General features: G+C 38.3%; 3 protein-coding genes across 8 annotated transcripts in view; 1 reads left to right on the top strand and 2 right to left on the bottom strand.

Annotated features, from left to right (window-relative positions):
• Positions 1-413: 413 nt before the first annotated feature.
• LOC122819278 (bromodomain-containing protein 3-like) lies at positions 414-6,399 on the bottom strand. 2 transcript variants are annotated; one of them, XM_044095882.1, is made up of 10 exons: positions 6,295-6,399; positions 4,707-5,023; positions 4,448-4,585; positions 4,228-4,363; positions 2,881-3,146; positions 2,657-2,785; positions 2,433-2,579; positions 1,116-1,234; positions 726-1,045; positions 414-638 (listed from the first exon to the last, which is right to left on the bottom strand). In XM_044095882.1, exons 2-10 carry the CDS (start codon positions 4,899-4,901, stop codon positions 541-543), a joined length of 1,548 nt encoding a protein of 515 aa, XP_043951817.1. In that variant the 5' UTR covers positions 4,902-5,023; positions 6,295-6,399; the 3' UTR covers positions 414-540. The 2 variants fall into 2 exon arrangements, with proteins under 2 accessions (XP_043951817.1, XP_043951816.1); XM_044095881.1 differs by having other exon boundaries at positions 5,992-6,356.
• Positions 6,400-7,669: 1,270 nt separating this feature from the next.
• Positions 7,670-14,603, top strand: wdr5 (WD repeat domain 5). Its single transcript, XM_044144203.1, has 14 exons — positions 7,670-7,858; positions 10,358-10,467; positions 10,573-10,681; positions 11,722-11,795; positions 11,874-11,963; positions 12,056-12,145; positions 12,314-12,397; positions 12,475-12,530; positions 12,609-12,655; positions 13,152-13,227; positions 13,380-13,413; positions 13,619-13,693; positions 13,794-13,881; positions 14,142-14,603. Exons 2-14 carry the CDS (start codon positions 10,390-10,392, stop codon positions 14,240-14,242), a joined length of 1,002 nt encoding a protein of 333 aa, XP_044000138.1. The 5' UTR covers positions 7,670-7,858; positions 10,358-10,389; the 3' UTR covers positions 14,243-14,603.
• A 1,553-nt stretch (positions 14,604-16,156) lies between these two features.
• The window catches only part of rxraa (retinoid X receptor, alpha a), a 173,296-nt gene continuing 168,416 nt past the window's right edge, over positions 16,157-21,036 (bottom strand). For all 5 annotated transcript variants that reach the window (XM_044144202.1, XM_044144198.1, XM_044144200.1 and 2 more), the window contains exon 11: positions 16,157-20,944. In XM_044144202.1, the coding sequence (XP_044000137.1) occupies positions 20,797-20,944 (148 nt within the window). In that variant the 3' untranslated portion in view covers positions 16,157-20,796. The remainder of the gene's footprint in view (positions 20,945-21,036) is intronic.

Raw genomic sequence — 21,036 nt, 5'->3', positions numbered from 1 at the left:
CACTTTATCAATTTCAACTCAGAGCCTGAAGCCTGGTTGACTCGTTGAACCGAGCACGGAGCAGCGGGTCTCGGCAGCTTTGTTATGGCCACTCTAAAGCATTATTTCTGCTGTTTTTGCACCTGTATATCTCATCAAACAACAAGGGACTGAACATAGAGCCCTGAGTAAATCTGTAGGTGAACAGAAAAAGCTCTGCCTACGAGATGTTATAAATTAGGACAAATGCATCTTTAATTTCAGAAACAGGCTGAAATTATGATCACTTAGGATCATTTTATTATCCTAAGTGAAAGCTGTCAAAAAGCCTAATAGCACAATGGCAAAGATTATTGAATAAATGTTAAAAAGAACACCATAAAACGATTCTTGGAAACTTTAAGAATGTTAGACATTAGAAAAAAAACACTGAATAAAAAAGGTAGAAAGGTTTATTTTCAACAATTAAAATATATACAGAAACAGATAAAAAAAACAAGCGTTTAAACATGTAACAACGTTTGGTCCTCAGAGCGAGATATAAATAGAGAACAACAAAGATTATGAGTCAGAGTCTTCTGAACTGGAGTTGGTGGAGCCAGAATCTGACAAACTGCTGCTTGTGCTGACAGACTGAGAGGCACTTTTGCTGGTCTTCTCTGGAGAACGTAAAGGAAACAAAGCACCATCAAAATCTTATTATCAAATTATTCAAGAATAGCTTTGTGCCAATATGCTTTACTTACTTTGATATTTTTTGAATTTCTTGAACAGGCAGGATCTGACATATTGCTCGAGCTTCCGCAGAGTGGACGGCTTCAGTAACTCAAAGTCGATCTCAATCTCATCCAGGTTAGTGGTGCACACGGTGGGCTCCGACGCTTGAAGGATTTCGACCACACGTGCCAGCTTCATGCCAGGAAGGCGATTGATGTCGAGGCTCAGCTGATGTTTTTCCTCATATGTCATTGGCAAGGCTTTATTGTCTGAATCCCGTCTTTCCTCGTGAACAGCCGACAAAGCTTTCTCTCTCAAATCCCAATCTTTGTTTTCTTTCAATGGATTCCTGAAATTAGAGAAAGTACTTGTAAACTTGTATATAATGTATAGAAACAGCACTAATTCAATAATCATACCTAACTATAGGGTTTGAAGCACTTTTAGGTACATCCCCGCCATGTTCTTTCTGATCATTCTCCTTTCGCAGTTTTGGGGTTTGAGAAACGGATGCATGGTGTCTGTCAACCGTCTTGAGCTAGGCAGAAAAAACACCAGAACATTATTTTTATGTGGTGAAGCCTTTCTAATAAAGCTCCAAAACTATTAAAAGCACCAAGAAGCCAAAGATGTTGAAAACAGGGAAACGAAGAAAGAAATATAGTAATGTTTTCACACATGAACACGAGAGTTCTAGAGAATGTTCTGGCTGGTTTTGATTTAGACATTTTCTTTTAGGAACACTCAAGAAATGTGGAGGAATGGCAAAACACAATGCAAAAATACACTGAGAAAATCAGTGTATTTCCTCAGTGAATACACTGGGGAAATACGGTGTATACATTGAGGAAAGACACTCAGTGCTTTACTACAGCTCCTTCCTGGCAAAAAGCAAGCAAAGATCAACAAATCAGCAGAACAGAAAGGAGATTGAAGCAGCCATTTTGATCTGGAAGCACGCTGGTTAACTTGCAGTAAACACTGCAAGATCTGGCATCTCACCCGCTGATATTCCAGACATTCAACTCAAACAAAAAATGTCTTCCGGGCGTCCAAAGCGGAAATTCATTGACACATATTTCACCAATCAGGAACATCTCTAGAACATTTAAGTGCACGTGTGAAAATGGCTCTGGGGCACATCTGCAAAGGAAGGCAACACAGTTAACACATCAATATTTATGTTATGCACCTTCCGTTCATTAGCACCCCTGGAGAAGATGTGCCTTAAGAAATATATATTTTATTGCACTGATATGAAATTGCAACAAAAAATCTAACCATCGATTTAAGTGTATTTTAGTGCAGAAAATTTACTAATAAAATGTCTTTTAAACCAGTAGAACTAACAGTCACCCTTGTCTATGGGCCTATTTCTTTAAACTACTCTGCAAAATGGAAAGGAACACAACATTTTATGTCAATAAAAAAATAAATAAATAGATGACTCCTCAAAATCCATCGTCCAGGTGGGTTTTCATGAAATTGGTGAGTGGAGGGCACTCTGGGCAACTTTCTGTCTCAAACGTCTTGGCATTATAAATTCCTTCACATTGTAAATAAAACAATAGAAAATGCAGCCACAAAACAACACAGAATCGGTTTATCGGACAATAAAAGCACCGCGTCATCTCTCAAATCTACTGTAAATCTCATAGACTTGTCAGGTGAGCATCTATTGCGACATCTTTGATTTTATGAAAAACAATTATTTTTTGCTTTCAGTTGAAACCCACTTGTTTTCGTGCCTCAGCAAACCGGGTGGAGTCCTCCACTGTTGACTCAGATCTGTCCAAACTAGCCGGACTGCTGATGGTGCAGCTGGGAGCGGTGACCCCCACTTGCTCATCTGGCATCTTAGCAAACCTCTGTTCGAACACTCCCTTCAAGCATCCATAAGCAAGCATGAAATGGAGAGAATTACTAAAAAAATAATACAGTATCATAATTCGCAACACACCTGAAGCTTTCTGGCCATGCCGACCACAGTGTGATGGGAGGGGTTGTACTTGTAGCAATTGGAAAAAATGAGGCGGATATCTGCAGCAAACTGCTGCGCGTCCTGGTACTGTCCTCCATCCATCTTTTTCTGCAGATGAACAGAAATCTTTTACGTGATGTCAAGATTACACTTCAATCCAGAAAAAGGTTAAAAAAATAAATAAATAAAAAAAGTGGCTCTACTTTCACAGTGCTGAGATCCATTGGGTATTTGATGATGTCGTGGTAATCGTGAATCCCCAGAGCTTTAGCATCTACAGGCATGTAGAAAGGCCAGGCGTAGGCGGAATGTTTTTTCGACAGCATCTCCTTCAGGATGTTGCTGCAGTACTTCAGCTGTTCCCTCAGTCCTCCATATTCTGTGTTTGGGTTTGGAACATCCCTTGCTTCAAAGTCGCTCTTGGTAGGAGTGGTTGCTTGGTCCATGTCTTCAGGCCTCATCCTTTTTTCTGAAAGGAGCAGCAAAGGGTATTCACACCTCTGAAAATGTTCAGATTGTGTCAAACTACAATACAGACCGACACAAATGTAGTGCAAGTAGACAAAAGAAAAGAACAAAACAAAGAAAAAACAAAACAAAATGATATGTAACCTCCTGGAAGTGCCAGGCCTCCATTGACAGAAACCGCTTATTGAAGTGGCACAAATAATTTTTGTATTATCTTGTGTGACCCCTGACCCTTCTGCAAATATTTATTTGGAAAAAAACATGATTAAAATGACATTAATGGAAATTTTCTTTAAAATTACAAAGCTTCAGTTAGATTTGATATTTACAGTTTGAGAAAATACAATATGAGGATAGGCAGATTTTTTTTAGATGGTGAGGAAATATGCACTGGATGTAAATTCCGATTGTTTGTCCTTGTGTGTTGGACTGTTCATATGTGGAATGGATGTTTGATTAATTTTTAGAAGATTAAACAGTTGAGATCCCAGGTTTGTTTGTTTTGATTCTGGTTTTTCCTCAAAAGAAACTTGCTGTCAGTAGGAATTTTTGCTGTAACACACACATTTGAGTCGCATCTTGACTGGACGATGTTTTAGATGTATTGTGAAGGTCTTGTGAGAATGAATTATACATTCTATTTGTATTCAAAAGGGTGGAAATCTAGAAATGTTACTCTGGATTCTGTATTTTCTTATGGTTAACAATTAGGTAAAAATAGAGCAGAGTATATGATGGACATCAACAAATAGGAACAAGTTGGGAGTCATGCACTAGCTGTTGGAATGTACAGGTCATCTTGAGTGTGTGAGGAGAGAGAGGGGTGTTTTCAAGATCAACACACACTGGTGTTGGTGCCAACAAGCAGACAGAGCTCTCATTGTTATACCAAGCTTTAATAAAAACTCTCAAAGATACAATGTTTGAACCTTATCAATTATTTAACAGAAAATTCTGACATCCCCAATAAAATAAAGTGACCTTTATGATTATAATGTGACAGAATTTGAGTACGATTTTTTTCTTGCAATGCGCTGTACGTCTCACCTCACATCAGCCGCTTGCAGAAGCGACTAAGTTACCTGGAGGGATGCTTTTTCTGCCTTTCCCTTTGCCTGCATGAGGAACAATCTCCTCCTCTTTCTGAGGCATCTGGGAAACTTTTTGCAAGAAAATCTTCTCCAAGGCAAGAGCCATCAGCACGATGTCATCTGTAGGCTGCACAGGAGGATTGAGAAAAATCTGTTAGGACTTACTTACATATCCAGGACTTCACCTTCTTTAAACTAAGAAGCTCCTAACCTTGTTATATATGTAACAGTTGGTAAACATGGTGTTGAAGTCTTGCAGGCATTCGCTTGAACTCCAGTAGTAGTTGTTCTTCAGGCGTTTCTTGATGGTGCCCAAGTCCATGGGAGATGTTATGATCTTATGATAGTCCTGTTGAAATAGAGGCAAGTTTGGACGTAAGAGACAGTCTGTCCAGGTATGACTGACAATGCAGGGCAGTTCTCATCTGCTAACAATGTGAGCTAAAAAAAACAAAAAACAGATCACTCACTGGTAGACCGAGACTAACTGCATCAACAGGCTGGTAGAACGGCCAAGCAAACTGGTGACGCCACAGAGCTTTCACCACCACTTTCTCCATGTACTGCAGCTGGTTGGTCCGTCGGCCAGGCTTGTTGGGATCGGTCACCTCTGGAGGAGGAGGATTCACGGGCATTTTGAGATCTGGCTCAGCGTTGGAGGACATGATGCAGGTGAAACGGGGTTTGCCGTTATCTCGTTTTAGCCAGGTACTGTGTGCCTTTCAGCTCAGTGGAGACTCCGAGGGAACGGCAGCCTGCTTCATGCATATTTTTCATGCCACACAACCTGTTTATCAAACAGCAAACCGTTAGAACTGTGCACTTCTAACAACGTTGTGGTTTATTAAGACATCACAGCTGTCTGCCAGGGAACTGTGCAGGTTTTGTTAAGCTTTCTTCTACTCTTTTTGTTCATCTTATGTATGTTTGTTCAACAGCTTCATGCCATAATAACCTATATTAACTGAAATAAATATTTGAAATATTTCAGTCTGTCTAACAAATTTGTAAATCCTAAAACTAGCTTTCATTTAATGGAATTAACTCAATAAATTAGCTTATATATTTGTACAAAAACAAGAAAAAAAAATAGGGAAATTAAATTTCGGTGTTTTAATAGAACAGATTTAGGTAATCATTAAAATGCTAGGTCTTATTAAGCAAAAAAAAAAAAAAAAAAAACCTCAAGAAATATATTATTCCTTTTTATTTAAGCAAATTGTTTTGAAAGTGCTCTAAACTTGACAATTTGGGCCATAATGGCAAAATCACTGTTTTAAAATGTTCAGCTTTATGTGATATTTAGTGAAGGGCTGTGTCATTACAATAGCATGACAAACACCGAAAATGGTGGACGTTACAAAAAGAAACACGTTTTGAATGACTATCACTGGGATTTTTAAAATAAATCTTAGTCTAAGTTTTTTAGCTTTGTCGAGCAAATTCAAAGAAGAGTTTAACCAACAGTTACTGAGACGGTAAACTCGTTTACAGCAAACAGCACTGGATGTTGTCGAAATAATACAAAGTATCCTTTATTGAATACTGGTAACTGCTGGACATTTTTAAGCGCTTTTTTTTCCCCACCAAGAAAAAACATCAGCAGTAAGACAGTAACGTTACAGCAACACTCGCTAGCTCAACTTGGCTAACTGGTTCTTATAAAGTGCTACTAACTAGCAAATTAAAGCGAGAAAAAAATCTCAAAGCCCAGTACGTATCGGCATAAATCAGTTTCACATAAACAAAGCCAACCTGGAGTAGCCTTTCTTTGTTTTATGGTGGCCGACTTCTAGTTTAGGAAGTCTTGACGCTGAACCTTCGTGTTGTCATTTAACGAAGGAAAAGTATCCTTTACAACTGACCAGAAAAATAACGGTTGAACAAAAACTCAAGGATTTATGAGCTCTTTTTTTCTCGTGAAAGGGAGTTGAAGTGATCTTCTGAAGACTTTTTTCTGATTCAAGAAAGTTATTACTGAAGGGAAATTAAATCAAAAAACCGAATTAGATTTACTTCGGAGTGCAGGAGTGGGGTACCAACTGAAAACTAACTGACCAGTAGCTGACATGGCTGGAGCAGGAATGGAGGGAGGGGCTTTCCTCTTCACACCGCCACCTGTTGAACCGGAGTATCTAGAGCAGCGGGTCTCAAGCACGGGGTCTGTTTTCCATTGCGGGTCGTCAAAACACCAAATGGTAGCTCTAGAAATACAAATACATGAATCAAGGCTTGCCTGAAAGATTATTTGCTGTTGATGTTAGTCTATAAGGAAAAAAAATATATACAAAACAGACATAAATGTTGTGGGTAATACATAAACCATTTGTGCACAGTGACCACTTGAGTATCCATTTGGTATGATACACATGCAGTCTATTAACATTTTAAAATTGCACATAGTATAGATTAGCTACACATATTCAAATAAAACCATCTTGCATAAATAATCCTTTATCCCATTGCCTCTTCATTTATCGTTTTCTAACATTTTTTAAATGGGGGAAAGAACCACAAAATACCAATTTTTTGCTGTTTTTATGCAAAGACTTAGAGTGCATGTGTTGCGTCACTGCAAGGTATTGAACACACTTACCTTCCCAGAGGGCCTTCTTGTCAGGACTAAGCCCTCTTTGATATCCAGTTAGTCGAGATGTGGCGGAGGGTGTGATGTGTCGACGAGACTAAATGAGATGTAAGGAGGTGTGGGTGTCGACCGGTTCAATAAATTAAGCCTGTTTTCTCTCAGTTTTTGCTGTTCTTCTGTATTTTGGACATGTTTGGCAGTGGGGGTTGGAATCTTGTGCTGGTGCTGCAACAGTGACACTGTGGACAATCTGAGACCATCTGTCTCCATGTTCTTCTAAAACCTTTTTTTGCGTTATAGTCATATGCATAATGGAGAATTTTTGTTTTGTTGATCAGGCACAACATAAACAGAACATTGTCTCTGATTAGATTCAAATATCATAAATGAACTGAACACGAAACTGTATCAAAGTGTGAAACACCCATATTATTAAGTACATAAACATCAAAATAAGACATAAAAATCACAAGACGAACATAATTTTGCTTGAACGATTGTACAGAAGATAACGAATAGATTTATAACATTAAATTATAAAACTGAACTAGGGACGTCTAACTAATAATATTGGAATTCTGACTTCTGTGGGATTCGTTTTTGTTTTTTCTGCTTGCAACTAAGAAGTTCTAAGTATAAATCTGTAACAATTAAAGTATTACACACCTTTTTTACACAATTACTGAACCAAAACCCACTTATGTAATAGTTTCAAAATACATTTTTATCCTGTAACCAAATAATGGAGAATAACACAAGTTTATTAATAGAGCAAAAATAACAGTGCTAAGGCACACTTTTGATCCTTGTAAGTTCCCGTACCTTCCCCTCGTAACGCGCTTGCGCAGAATCTTAGACCACATTCCCCGCTTCTCCTTCTCCTCGCAGGTCCTCCCAGCTCAACGCAAACATTAAGAAGCGAGCTGCTTGGCTTAACCGCTCAGCAGGACCTTTTCCTTTACTGTACGGGTTTTCCTCCCCTTTTTCTTACTTTCCGATGAAATAATATCTGACTGTGCAGCAGCATCAACTCTCGTGAGTATTAGCATATAAGCAAAAGCTCATTGTTTGAATGGAAGATGGCCCCCCTTCGTGGCTGTTGCTTGTCAACAGCGCAGCACGATAAGGCCACTACTCACTTTTTTTAAAAATCGGTATTTTTGTCAGTTCCTTCGTTTTAGTAAAACTTGGTTCACATTATATGTAGCCGTCTTTGGAATACTATCTGTGTTTTTAGCGTTGAGTACCACAGAAACACAACTAAGCGATCCCGTCTTGCTCTTTGTTTAATGTTACTTTTCCACATTTTATTTTATTTCTGCGAACATGTATAAATCACATCGTGTTTAAAAGTAACGTTAAATCCAACAAGATGATTTTTAAGGTGTTTATACCTTTTCCTTTCTCAAAATATTAACATTTTAATGTAAGTTAACTGAAGCTAGCTGCGGTAGCTAACTGCAGCGTAACAGTTGAGCTGCTATAGCTATTTCTTAAGCAGTTGGCATCAGTAAGCAGCCACATTACTTTCCAATTAGATTTGTTATGACATATACTGAATACGGTAAGGACGTTTAAAGGTTAGAAATGTAGCTATGCCTGTAAAACTTTGAAGTAGCGTGTAAACGTAGCTAATCGTTGTGCTAGCAAACCGTTTAGTTGAGCACATCTTTTTAAATCAGTAGTCTGCATGTTTGTTGTCAGAAGGCCGATAGTTTAATTGCCTTTCTTTAGGAATGTCGGCAATTTCAGATGAAATCTCTTTGTTAGAACAAATTATGTCATTTGAAAGCTAACTTAAAAATGCTTCATAAACAATCACGGTCGCTGTCTAGAAATTAAACAGTTACGGTGTTTTGAATGCAAAATAAATGATTAAGCACCTGAGTGAAGACAAAAAAAATCAATTTGCTCCCCAATTTACGTTGAAACCTAAGTAACTTAAACAAAGGTCTTAACAACGGAAAAGTCCTTTATTCTGCTTAATAGTCAAATTAATTATAGTACAATATCATGTTTTCTAAAGAAGTCAGCCTAATACATAAAGAGTTTAGTTCTCAAATTAATGTTTAAGAAAATGTGCAGTTATGGTATTATAGTGTTCTATTGTACTTATGATATAAGTGGGATTTAAATCCAATATTTTCTTCTGTTCTCTTTCCTTTCCATCTAAATGAGTTTCACACTCTGAGGACAAGCACCTATGTCAAGTTATGAATTTAAGATAAAATTGGCTACTTTTTATGGGGGCATCTGTGCTCTGTCTAGGTTAGGACAGTATGACCTCAATATTTGAACTATGTAGTTTGAGTTCAATCAGGCTCATTAATACATGTTAGTTTTGTTTTAACAGCTAAACTAACATTTCCAAACATACTGTCAAGTTGAGTGGTTTGCAAACATTTTAATGGGTTTATTGCTATGTAGAGTAACAGCAATGAGAAACAATGTAGTAATTTTCCATTTCTAGAGCTCATGTATTTACAAAGTTTTGGTATATTAGTTTGTAAAACATCTTTCAACAGTTAATACCGTATATATAGAGTAGAATATTATATTGGCATTGCATTAGAATGCGTCCTTTGGAACTCTGCTTTTCATTTACATATTTGGGGATTAAAATGGACTTTCACTGTCCTTCATGAGCATAATTTACCACAGATCTTAGTGATTTCAGAAAGCCCAGGGAGAGCTAAATATGAGCCATCATCACAATATTCCATCCATCCATTTCCTGTACACCCTTGTCCCTAGTGTGGTTGGGAGGGGTGCTGGTTCCTACCTCCAGCGAACGTTTTGGGTGAGAGGCAGGATTCACCCTGGACAGGTCACCAGTCTGTTGCAGCATCACAATATTCAACATCAGAATTGCAGTGTCATTTTTTCAAAAAAAAAAATTTCTGCCCTCGTAGTTCCAGACCACAATACCTGGAGCAAATTACCTTTCATCAAGCAAGAATGTCTAATTTTGATGTATCTGCTGACAGTTGTCACACATATGTTTAGAATTCAACTTAAGGTGATTGAAATCCTGGTCCAAAAAATGTCAGATTCTGCTCAACTAGAAGTGGTCCAACTGATTGTGTCAAATCTCGGCCGTCCCATCCTGAGCAAGCATCAGGCGACAGTGGGGAGAAATTACCTCCTGATAACAGTAAAAAAAACTCCTAGCAGAACTAGAACCACCATCCATCTGGACCAGCCAGAGGGATGAGAGGAACCTAAATGATAGGATCAGGAGGACTCCACATTATTCACATCTTCTTAACCTTCTGAGTTTTATTAAGTATTTTTAAAGAACATTACATTGTCTAAGACATGCAGCATATTCATTGTTCAGGACCTTAGAGTCCATGGAAAGTTTGCAAAATTTCTTAGGTAAAATTTCAACCCTCTGAAGCCTGTTTAGTCCAATCAGGTACATAAATACTGAAAATCAAAGATAAGAGTGTGTGCTGTGTGTCAGATTATCATTTACTTTTCTAAGACTTATTAATGATAGTAAACCACTTACCTGTTTGTTTTCTATTTCAGGTTAGTGTGCAATCAATGTTAGTGTCCTCACCATGGCAACAGAAGACAAGAAACCAGAAACTGACACTAAGCCTCCAGTGGTTCCATCAGCATCTGCCAGCCAAAGCAAGGTCTGACGAATTAAAGCGGTCAATCCCGCTTCCTGTTTGTCTCGTCCCTGCAGACTGCCTGATCACTGCGGCTGTGCTGATGTTTTCTGCTGCTCTTGTTCACAGTCTGCGCCTGCGAAGCCAAACTACAGCCTGAAATTCACATTAGCAGGACACACTAAGGCCGTGTCGTCCGTCAAGTTCAGCCCGAGCGGAGAATGGCTCGCCAGCTCATGTGAGTCCATTAAATGTCATTGTGATGCTAGTCTGACTCTGATTCCAATGTGATTCTTATGCCAAGAAGGTATTGAAATGTTAATTTGTATAAAACTGCACTTTTAGAATTCCCTTTAACATAATTCTTCTACGCTCCATAGCAGACATCAACTTTTTTGACATTAACAGCAAAACTTTGAGAATTTGCAAAGTTCTCTGAGCTTCAGATCTTATCATTCCATCCTAGTTTTTTTTCCCACCCAATATGTTACCATGGGAACAAATTAAAAACTTCCTTTTGATTTAATGCTATTGTAGCGATGGTATCAAATAGCTAGACAGGCAGTCTGAGAAAACTGATTCAGTTCAAGTCAGCAAAACCTTCAAAATAAGAGTCTCAAACTCTGATGCATCGAGTTTCAAACTAAAATCACAAACTTTCATGTGTTTGATTGTGAACATGACATCTTTCACAGTCAGACAGCCTCTGATCAACACTTCATGGAGATAACTTCACTTTAATTTGAAGTTGTGTTAAAGAATTAGAATCATATTGGAGCAAGACCTGTATGGAAATACAAGTGATTTAAATTGTAATATATCAGCCATAATGGTCCACACTAATATTGGGGTAATAATAAGTAGAAAAGAAGATAAAATGAGGGAATTCTACATAAACACAAAATAATAATTCATACACATTGTCAGTGTTGTTGGAAACCAACATAATAGTGTTGTAAATGTCAGTCTTAGTTATTAGAAAACCAATAATTATTTCTGCATCATCTGTCTCCAGAGGTTTAAATGATTAAAGTGATTTCTGTTGATTTTTTTATTTTTTTTTTCATGACCTGCAGCACAAATTTATTACATAATACACATTTAAATAAGTTCCTTTTAGGGTAAAGTTGCCGACAAAAGATTTTTAAGTCTTCTGTTATAAAAATGGTTATAAATCTGTAATTTACAGACTTGTTTTTGTACTCTCAGCAGATTTGCCAACATTAGTTTTAAGGTTGTTTTCAAACAGTCCTGACTGAGTCTCTGTGTCTGCTGCAGCTGCTGATAAACTCATAAAAATCTGGGGCGCGTACGATGGAAAGTTTGAGAAAACCATCTCTGGACACAAGCTGGTGAGTAGAACTGGCCTTTCTGTCTGAGCGGGTTTATCCTTAAAGCTTTGTTTGTGACTTTTGGTCCTAAACCCGCAGGGCATCTCTGACGTGGCGTGGTCCTCGGACTCCAACCTGCTGGTGTCGGCGTCTGACGACAAAACCCTGAAAATCTGGGACGTCAACTCGGTAAGGCGGCTCAGACGGGCGGGAGGAAGCGTCAAACCCACGGTGCTGGGATTAACAGACATGAGACTCTGAATATTTTCTTTTCAATCCAGGGAAAGTGCTTAAAAACCCTGAAGGGCCACAGCAACTACGTGTTCTGCTGCAACTTCAACCCGCAGTCCAACCTCATCGTGTCGGGATCGGTGAGTGCACTCGCAGCTCCTGGCAACAACACTGCATCAGAAACACGGAGCAGATGTTGGACTGCAGCCAGAGCTCTCTCCCACTAGCAGCAAAGCTTCAGTGACTGTGACTGAAACACTCATCCAGTGTGTGTGTGTGTTTTTTTTTTCTTTCTTTTTGGCGTCTAGTTCGACGAGAGTGTGAGGATATGGGACGTGAAGACCGGGAAGTGTTTGAAAACACTGCCGGCTCACTCCGATCCCGTCTCCGCTGTGAGTTGGATTCTGTTTCTTCTTATGTATTCAGTTGGACTGAAACAGGAAAACAGGAGATCTGCTTAAATCTGCAGGTTCACTTCAACAGAGACGGCTCTCTGATCGTGTCCAGTAGCTACGACGGACTCTGGTAAACACTTCACTCTGAGATCCTGTTTTAATTTTATTTTACTTGTCTTGTCAACTAACAGTTTTGTTTATATTTCAGCCGAATCTGGGACACGGCGTCGGGGCAGTGTTTAAAAACTCTCATCGGTAAGATCAGCCACTAAAAACAAAATATGTAAACCAATGGACTTTAACATCGTCAAGAAGTTATTTTTCCAATTGATTCGATGACTGGATTCAAAAAGTGATGGTTGAGTTTTGACTTTAGAAAGTTAGGTGGAAGGAAAAAGTGAGGCAGGGAAAAGGTACACAAGCAACAAATGTAGTGTGAAGCCTTGAGAGGATTGTGAAGCAGAATACATATAGATAGATGTTTATACAAATGATAAATTTACCTACTGAAATGAACTTTTCAATGATTTCCTGATGCACAAATATAAAATATTATTCTGTTATGTGAATTATTCAACAGTAGACCTTAAAATCATTTGGAATATCATCAGGATTATAATAACTGACACATCCACCTACAGCTGCTCCCTAATGTGAACCATAAATATCTCAGAGATGAAATGAGAATCATCCAGACAGAAATCCTAACAGGTTCAGATTTGTTTGCCAACGTTGCTCCTGCTTCTAACAGACGATGACAACCCTCCTGTGTCGTTTGTGAAGTTTTCTCCCAATGGGAAGTACATCCTGGCTGCTACTCTGGATAAGTGAGTGCTGCGCATTTACAGAGCAAAGTTGTTTACAGACGCTGATCACTCGGGTTGTGTGTGATGCTCACCTGCAGAGGGCAGCACATCGCCACATGTAGCTGGACTGTGGAGTTTGTTTGACAGTTTGTGTTCATGGTTTGTCTTTGCAGCACGCTGAAGCTGTGGGACTACAGCAAAGGAAAGGTGAGAACACATCATTTTTTTTTAAAAATAGTTTTTTTTCTTTTTCTTTCTTTTTACCTGAGTCTGTCAAGTGTTTCCACCCAGTCTGTTTAAAAGAATGCCTTAGTTCTCCCTTTTTCAATCATTTGAAACAAGTGAAGCCGCCTGTTGTTCTCGTTCACAGTAGCAGTTCTGATCGTCTTCTGAATGTTTCTCCTAATTTCAGTGCTTGAAGACGTACACAGGCCATAAGAACGAGAAGTACTGCATTTTTGCCAATTTCTCTGTCACTGGAGGGAAGGTGAGTCCCCGTCTCGTCTGGTCTCAGTCCGTCGGTGTTTCTCAGAGTTTGAACGATGCCGTGTGCGGCTAAACGTGACTCTCTGGCCGCTGTCCTGCAGTGGATTGTGTCCGGCTCTGAGGACAACATGGTTTACATCTGGAACCTGCAGACGAAGGAGATCGTGCAGAAACTGCAGGGCCACACAGGTACAGCACACAAGTTGTCTATTTGATTCCCTGCTGAGTTTGAAGTCTTTAGAAAAATCTTTACAAATGAAAAACGTGACCTAATAACTCCAGATTTGTTTTATGGGTCATTAAATTAACTTTTTTGATCAGTCAGGAAAACATTTTTATCCTAAGTGGAAAAATATCCCCAAAGCATGATCTCTCCACTTTTAGTATCGCTAAATTACTTGCACATCATACCTTTAAAAAAATAATTTTTTTCTCCTGTTTCCGCTCAGACGTCGTCATTTCGACCGCCTGCCACCCGACAGAGAACATCATCGCATCTGCTGCTTTAGAAAACGACAAAACCATCAAGCTATGGAAAAGCGACTGCTAATTCAGTTTTTGGGATATTTTTGGCCTATTCACCTTTCTATATAAATATATGTGGGTTTTTTTCTACATTGTGTTGCAACACAAGAGGACCATTTTTTTTCTTTTTCTTTTTTTTTTTTTTTTAAACGGAGCTCCGGATGGATGCAGAGAACTGTACCTGAAGTTCAATAAGGAGTAGCAAACCTGTCAACCACACATCGGCTTCGCAGTGCAGATCTTCCTCACATCTGAAGTGCGTCACATTTATTCTCCTCCTTAAAGAAAACAAGTCAATCGTGTTAAACCTTCAGCTGTTTCAGTATTTTTGACTCTGCCTCTCTGCTTTCTAACAGCTACTGTAGAATAAACGTAATTGTTTCCAGGCTTGTTGTTCCTTGAATTCCTGTCTGACTGTAAATACCATTTAAATGAAGAGGGCATATTTACATTAACCTTCAGTCTTAATGGAATGGAAAAAAAAAACAAATCAATTTTGCCTTTTTATTTTCCCTAAACATCAGATATTTGTGCCACGTTTTTTGGTTCTTCAAAAATGCCTCAGAAACTGAGTTTGACTTAGTGTGGAAAGTTAATTTTAAAACTTGTTTTAATATTTTATTTTTTAGCATAATTATACGAGCAACCAGTCACAATTCTTGTGTTCTATTTGTACATATGTACTGTTTTATTATTTTTTTTTGGTTGCTTATGCTCTACTAATACACACCTGTGTGAAAACAAGCAACATCCGATTTCTGTAGTTAATCTGGATTTCAGTGGAATACTTGTTTGCAGCTCTCAGATATAATCTGCAGCCTAATAAAGTTTTGTATGTTTCATGTTGTGTAAGTTGTTTTGGTACCTAAATGTGCATCAGTTAATTCTTCGTAAAGTTTTCTGTGTGTGTGTGGTGTTGTATGGATCTTAAGGCTTACAGCCGTATTTCTTTTCCAAATGAACGGTGATGCAAACTTAACATTGGACCTAAGGCTGGACCAACAAGTTTTTCTTTCCACTCAATTTTCCATTACTCTGAAAGTACAACTTTTTTTCAGAAATTACCATTTGTGGGGAACCCTGTAACAATACAGCAGTCTTCCCTATGATTGTGCAGGCCACAGAATAATGAAAAAATTACTTTGACATCAGTCAAACCAACCAAATATCTTTATATTTGTGAATGAAAGATGTCCAGATTTTCCTCCAGAACCCGTCACAGCTGTCATTTCATCTCATAACAGATGGACAGACAATCAATTTTCATCAATTTAAAGTTTTTTTTTAATAACTTTTTGTTTCTTTTCATGAGAACATCAGAACAATCAACAAACACACACACAAAAAAAACAAAAAAACAAAAAGCAACTTTTCGTCTTCTTATAAACAGTAAAATAAAAATATAATCATCAGAGATGTTCCCATCTTTCAGTGACAGGTTGAAAATGGCAAAATAAAAGGCGACACAATTACCAAAGTGCCAAAGCGGACAATCCTTCCCTCCCACTCCCCACAAAAAATTACACTTTCAGTCTGAAGCAGAGGAAGCTTTTCCACAAAACAGCCACAGAGAAGGAACAGAACAGAGTAAATAAGCAGGGGATAAAATTACCTTTGTACAAAAATAGATCTTTTTCCCAAGTGATTTTTTTCTTCTTTTTCTTTTTATAAACTAGAACATTTAGCCGTTTATGCAACAAACAAAGCAGTGATTGTGTCACAAGCTCAGCTTTTCCTGATTACACGTTTTCAACATACATTTGCTAAGCAACATTTACATTTAGGAGAGTTGAATTTTTTATTTTTTAGTTTTGCCTCTCCTGATTTTTCGAGGTCACAGAAAACGGCTTAAGCTGGTTTCTTTTGAGTTCAGAGCTGCTGCGCTTCTGCTGGTGGATTATTGTGTTTTTTATTTTATTTTGTTTTTAATAAAAGTTACAATCCAACCCTCCCCACCCGTATTTGTGATAATAAAAACACCTTTAAACTCCCACAGTTCTGGAAAATTCAGATTTTTTTTTTTTTTTTCATTTTCAGTTTTGGAATATTCAATGAACAGATTTGCTGATATATATTTATAAATATATACAAATATACATATTAACAAAATATAGCTTTATGTTATAAAGCATCCGTTTAGGTTTTCATTCTATGTGGGGAATTATTTCCTTATCTTTTCCCACATCTATCAACTTCCTGCAGGGGGCGTGAACTTTTGCACGTCACACACTTTATATGGCTTTTACACGATTGTTCCCAATCTTCAACGAGTCAGCCAGAAATGAAGAGGATGTTCATATATATTTTTTTTTCTAATATTTGGGAAACAAGTCTTTGTTTGAACTGAGTTTTTCTTGATTCTAATCAGAAAAATCTACAAAACACAGAGCATATTCTGCATCAGGAAAACAAACATGATTTCCCAGAATATAAATACTGTAAACTGAGCCCAAGCTGGCAGGTAATACTGTCACCTGGATAGGTTGCAAAAACGCAAACCACCGTGCTTAAGTTCATTTTAGCAATAAACATCACGCTGATGGGTTAAACTGAAGTTATTGCTACTTTCTCATTGCTACTTTTCTGCTCGGCGCAGAGCATCTGCGACAATTAGAAAGCTGTGACAAAGTGCCTTCTGTTTGTCCATTTAAATACTTCTAGAAAACAATTTCAAGTAATGTTGCAGCGCTGCTTCTCTTCCACCAGAGGGAGCGCACGGCACACAAATCACCACACTTGACTTCGGCTCGAGGTAAATCCATCCAGCACATTTCATTTCTATCACATCTGACATTTCCGAGCTGGCTTTTCAACAGAAGGAATAACTGGAAACAATTTCACAAGATGGAACAACATCCAACCCGAAATAGTGAGGAAAAAATAAAAACAAAAACAGATTTAAGCACATTCTACCGTTGGTGATTTATGTATATATTCTCTGTGGAGTCTCTATGGGGCTACTGGAAAAGTATGGAAATTTCATAGTGCTTAAATATGTAATTATATGAGAAGGAAAACTAGTAAAACACAAAAGAAAGGGAGCAATGAAAGCGGTCAATATCCGACAGCTTTCAGCTCATAGAGTTCTGTTTTTTTTTTTTCTTTTCTTTTGTACTCATTTCCTCTATATTTTATTTTTCACATTATAAGTTCTGGGTAGTAAAGAGGGAACAGGGAATATTGGTGAGCTGTTCCAGCCAGCTTCTACATATGGGGCCCACGTGGGTTAGTAATGAGCTGGAAAATGGGCCCCAAATAGGATTGTCACTGGGTTACATAACAACCCCATGTCAAATGCCTGGATAGGCTTGATGTAGGGACAAAATGTGATAATCAATTCAGACCGATTTTCAAAGAATTCATGTCAGAGCCAGCTGTGAGTCACATATGGTGCCCAACTTTAGTCTCCCAAACCAAAGTCCACTTAATACCAGCAGAGGCGATGCAAAAATGTGTATGGGGCCCATATCCAGTGAGGAAGGTCCAAACTGAGAAACTATTTGATTTTTAACAAACTAAAATTTAATTTAGGCTCCATGAAGACATCAATTAGTTAACATACTATCGTTAGAACAGTTTAAAAGTTTTGAAATAGATTTAGTTAAAATTTTATTCTGCTATGAAATGACAATTTTTATTATTTTGTGCGTTGCAAAATGCTAGAAGTAGCATCCATGAGGTGAAACGTGATTGCTGTCAAGAACCCAAGACTCGTTTGCAGGCGTTGCTTTTGAACTCTCAGTCTAACGGTTGATAAAAACAGTCATTGCTTAGGTTTGTTCTGATTTACCATTTCCAGTCAGGAGTCATGGGAATATGTTTGGTGATTTTTAGTTTGCAAGGATTTCTGGTAGATCTATGGTGCATTCCATTTACCTTGAAAGGTGAAATTTTCATGGATATAAGAATTAGATCAGCTTTATCTACCCAACTGACTCTTAAAGCTTTTCAACTTCTAATCTGGAAACTTTGAATTCAGAGTAAAAACATAATATATCTTAGCTAATGTTTTTGCAAACAGTTTGAACTTGTAGATGCTACATCCACTGAGGAACTTGGAGAGTGGACACAAAAAGACATTTCTCCCAACTGATTTCCTAGTTACAAGTTTAAAAAATTAAGTGGGTTTTCATCATTTTCAGCTCAAAGACCAAACGTTCTCTAGTTTGAAAACCAAACTATCAGTCAAACATGGTATACTAGCAGAAGTTACAGAAAAAAACATTAGAAAGTACAAAATCAATTTCTAACAGGAGTTATTACTTCTCTTTACATAAACGACAACTGTATTGAATTTTTAGGTTGGGATTAGTAATAGACCTCAGTTTCTGGGGCATAATCCTGAGTTTTTCCAGCAAAAAACTCAGAAATTCTCAATTTCAAGCAGAACTAGTGTCCCATTAGCTAACATTTAAGGGAAACTGTTTGTAATTCCTAGTTTAGCTAGTCGATTTATGCTTTGCTCCATTTTCCATAGAATCCAGAACTTATTAGGCACAAATAATTATGATGTAATTTCTAACTTAACTGCTGTAGTAGAAAGTTAGAAACCAGTGGGATTTTATTGCTACTTGTACAAGACCAACCTAGCTACAAGTAGCAATAAAACCCCAAAATAATTTATTTCTGTGTCATGCATTCAAGCAGTGAAGCCAAACATTGTGCATTGTTATAAGTGATGCCATATTGTTGACAGAAAATAATTTTTATAGTGAAAAATTTTTTTTTTTAGCTAATTTCCTCCAACTTGGAAAAGTTGACTTCCAAGCACAAATGGAGCGCACCATTATCTGAAGATTTCGACTAATTTGCTGAGCCTCTAAAGGCCAAAACTCATCTTTTTCAGCTAATGGTTTCTGCTACCAACTTAGTTTATCTGAAGCTGATTAAACCAGATTAAAGTGAGTATCAATTTCTGAATAATAGAGACCCCCACCTCCCAAACATTTACTCTCATTAAGCCGCTCTGTAGACAGTCTTTGGAAATGAACACTATGCATAGTTTTGCAGCAGCTGCAGCATTTAGAGAAAAGCCGGAAAGGGCGAAAAACAATAAAAAGAACGTGGACACAAAACACGTTTACACATAAAGACTTTTAACATTTCAGTTCAACTTAAATGTCACTTGGTTGTCCAGAGAAGTGCACAGAGTGAATGTGTGTGTGTTCTTTTCAGGAGGAAAAGTACTGAGGCGTTCTTGAACGGGAGAGTGTCAAACTCCACCGCAGAGGTCGATCACATCAACATCCACTCTCCATCTAGAAACCCAATTACACTGTCATGAGGTTAAGTGCCAAGTAAACAAACAAACAATGGCTCTGCCACAACAACAAGCTCTCCTCCCCTATACTCTAAATCCTACATGAGTGAATGGAAACAGAGGTATTTGTGCATTACTGAAAATAAGGTCAATACTGCTGTAGCTTTCAGTACAGGTAGATATGAGGTGTTGGAAAGAAAGAAGTGATGCCAACTGCAACGAGCAGAGGGATTTCAGAGTGTGGCGGTGTGTCTGCCTGGCAGAAATTAGCATGAAATGTGAGGCAGAGAGAGGACTGTGGGGAGCTCAGAGTCTGACAGAACGATGACATTTCCTCTTGTGGGGGACTGTGTGGTGAGGCAAAAAAAATAAAAACTGAAGTCTGAAAAAAGTTGTCGTGTTGTCCCTGCACCGGCTGGAGGCCTCCTGGAGCATCCAATGACGCTCAAGTCTCATAAAGCTAATTTACATCAGTTTACGGGCACAGAGAGTTACAGAGATTGTACTAAACAGGATTTTCCAAGTCATTCACTTGAGGGTTGATTAGTGGACTGCTAAGACATCCATCCCTAACGCCGCACAGTGCTGGTACAGTAAGACATGGTTGGGTCTGTTGGAATTGGCCAGAGACCTGAGGTTTGTGAGAACTTGCCCTCTACGCTAGCAAGCTCACTCTTCCAAAAAATAAACACCTGGTGCAAGACCTGACATGTTCAGTCAGATTGAAGAGACAAGTTCCTTTGCGTTGATGTGTTGTTGTTGTTGTTTTTCCCCAAGCTGTCCAGTCCTGAAAATAAAAGCAGGCTCAGATCCCAGATTAAACATCTCAGAGGTTCCACAGAATGTGCGATTGTCCCGATCTCAATGCCTGTGACATCGTCGCTGTTTTGCTGAGCACTGTGGGTGTTGAAAACCTGATTGTCTGCTGTTTTCTCATCAGGGGGATCCGACAAGCAAAGACTAAAACCATGGCTCAGTATGTTTATGTCCTCGTCCTCGTTTCAGTCCTGTCTCATCACTTACGTTGATGGTGTTTGTTTTTTTTATATATATATAGATATTTTTTCTTATTTATATATTTTACAGGGTATAAAAGAGACCCATACACATGATGAATTCTTCGTTTTGAAACTTCAGAGAGATGATGAACAGAGAAGATGGATGAGGGACAAAAGCAAGAAGGGAGATGTTCGTTTTTGTTGTTTATTTTTTAAGTCTGCCCTTTTGTAGATGTTCTGGATCCAAGGCAGCTGGGGTGATGCATGTTGGGGGTTTAAGAGTGGGAGGACGGTTCGGGGGGCCATGAGGGGTCACTCCTATTATGTCATTTGATGAGGAGCTTCTAGCATCTCCATGAGGAAGGTGTCAATGGGTGTGTCGCCAATCAGCTTGAAGAAGAAAAGGTGCTCCAAACACTTGAGTCCGATGGAGCGCAGCGCTGGTAACCGCAGCAACAGCTTAGCGAACCTGTTCAGAAATTGTACAAAAAATATATACATGTTAATGGTTTGAATAAATTGTGTGAAAAAAATTAAAATGTTCAGCATAATTTCACCAGA

This window comes from Gambusia affinis, linkage group LG17 (assembly GCF_019740435.1).
Source record: "Gambusia affinis linkage group LG17, SWU_Gaff_1.0, whole genome shotgun sequence".
In the NCBI taxonomy this organism is placed as follows: domain Eukaryota; kingdom Metazoa; phylum Chordata; class Actinopteri; order Cyprinodontiformes; family Poeciliidae; genus Gambusia; species Gambusia affinis.
Note: the sequence above shows the minus strand (reverse complement) of the source record. Positions and strands in the feature narration are given on the sequence as shown.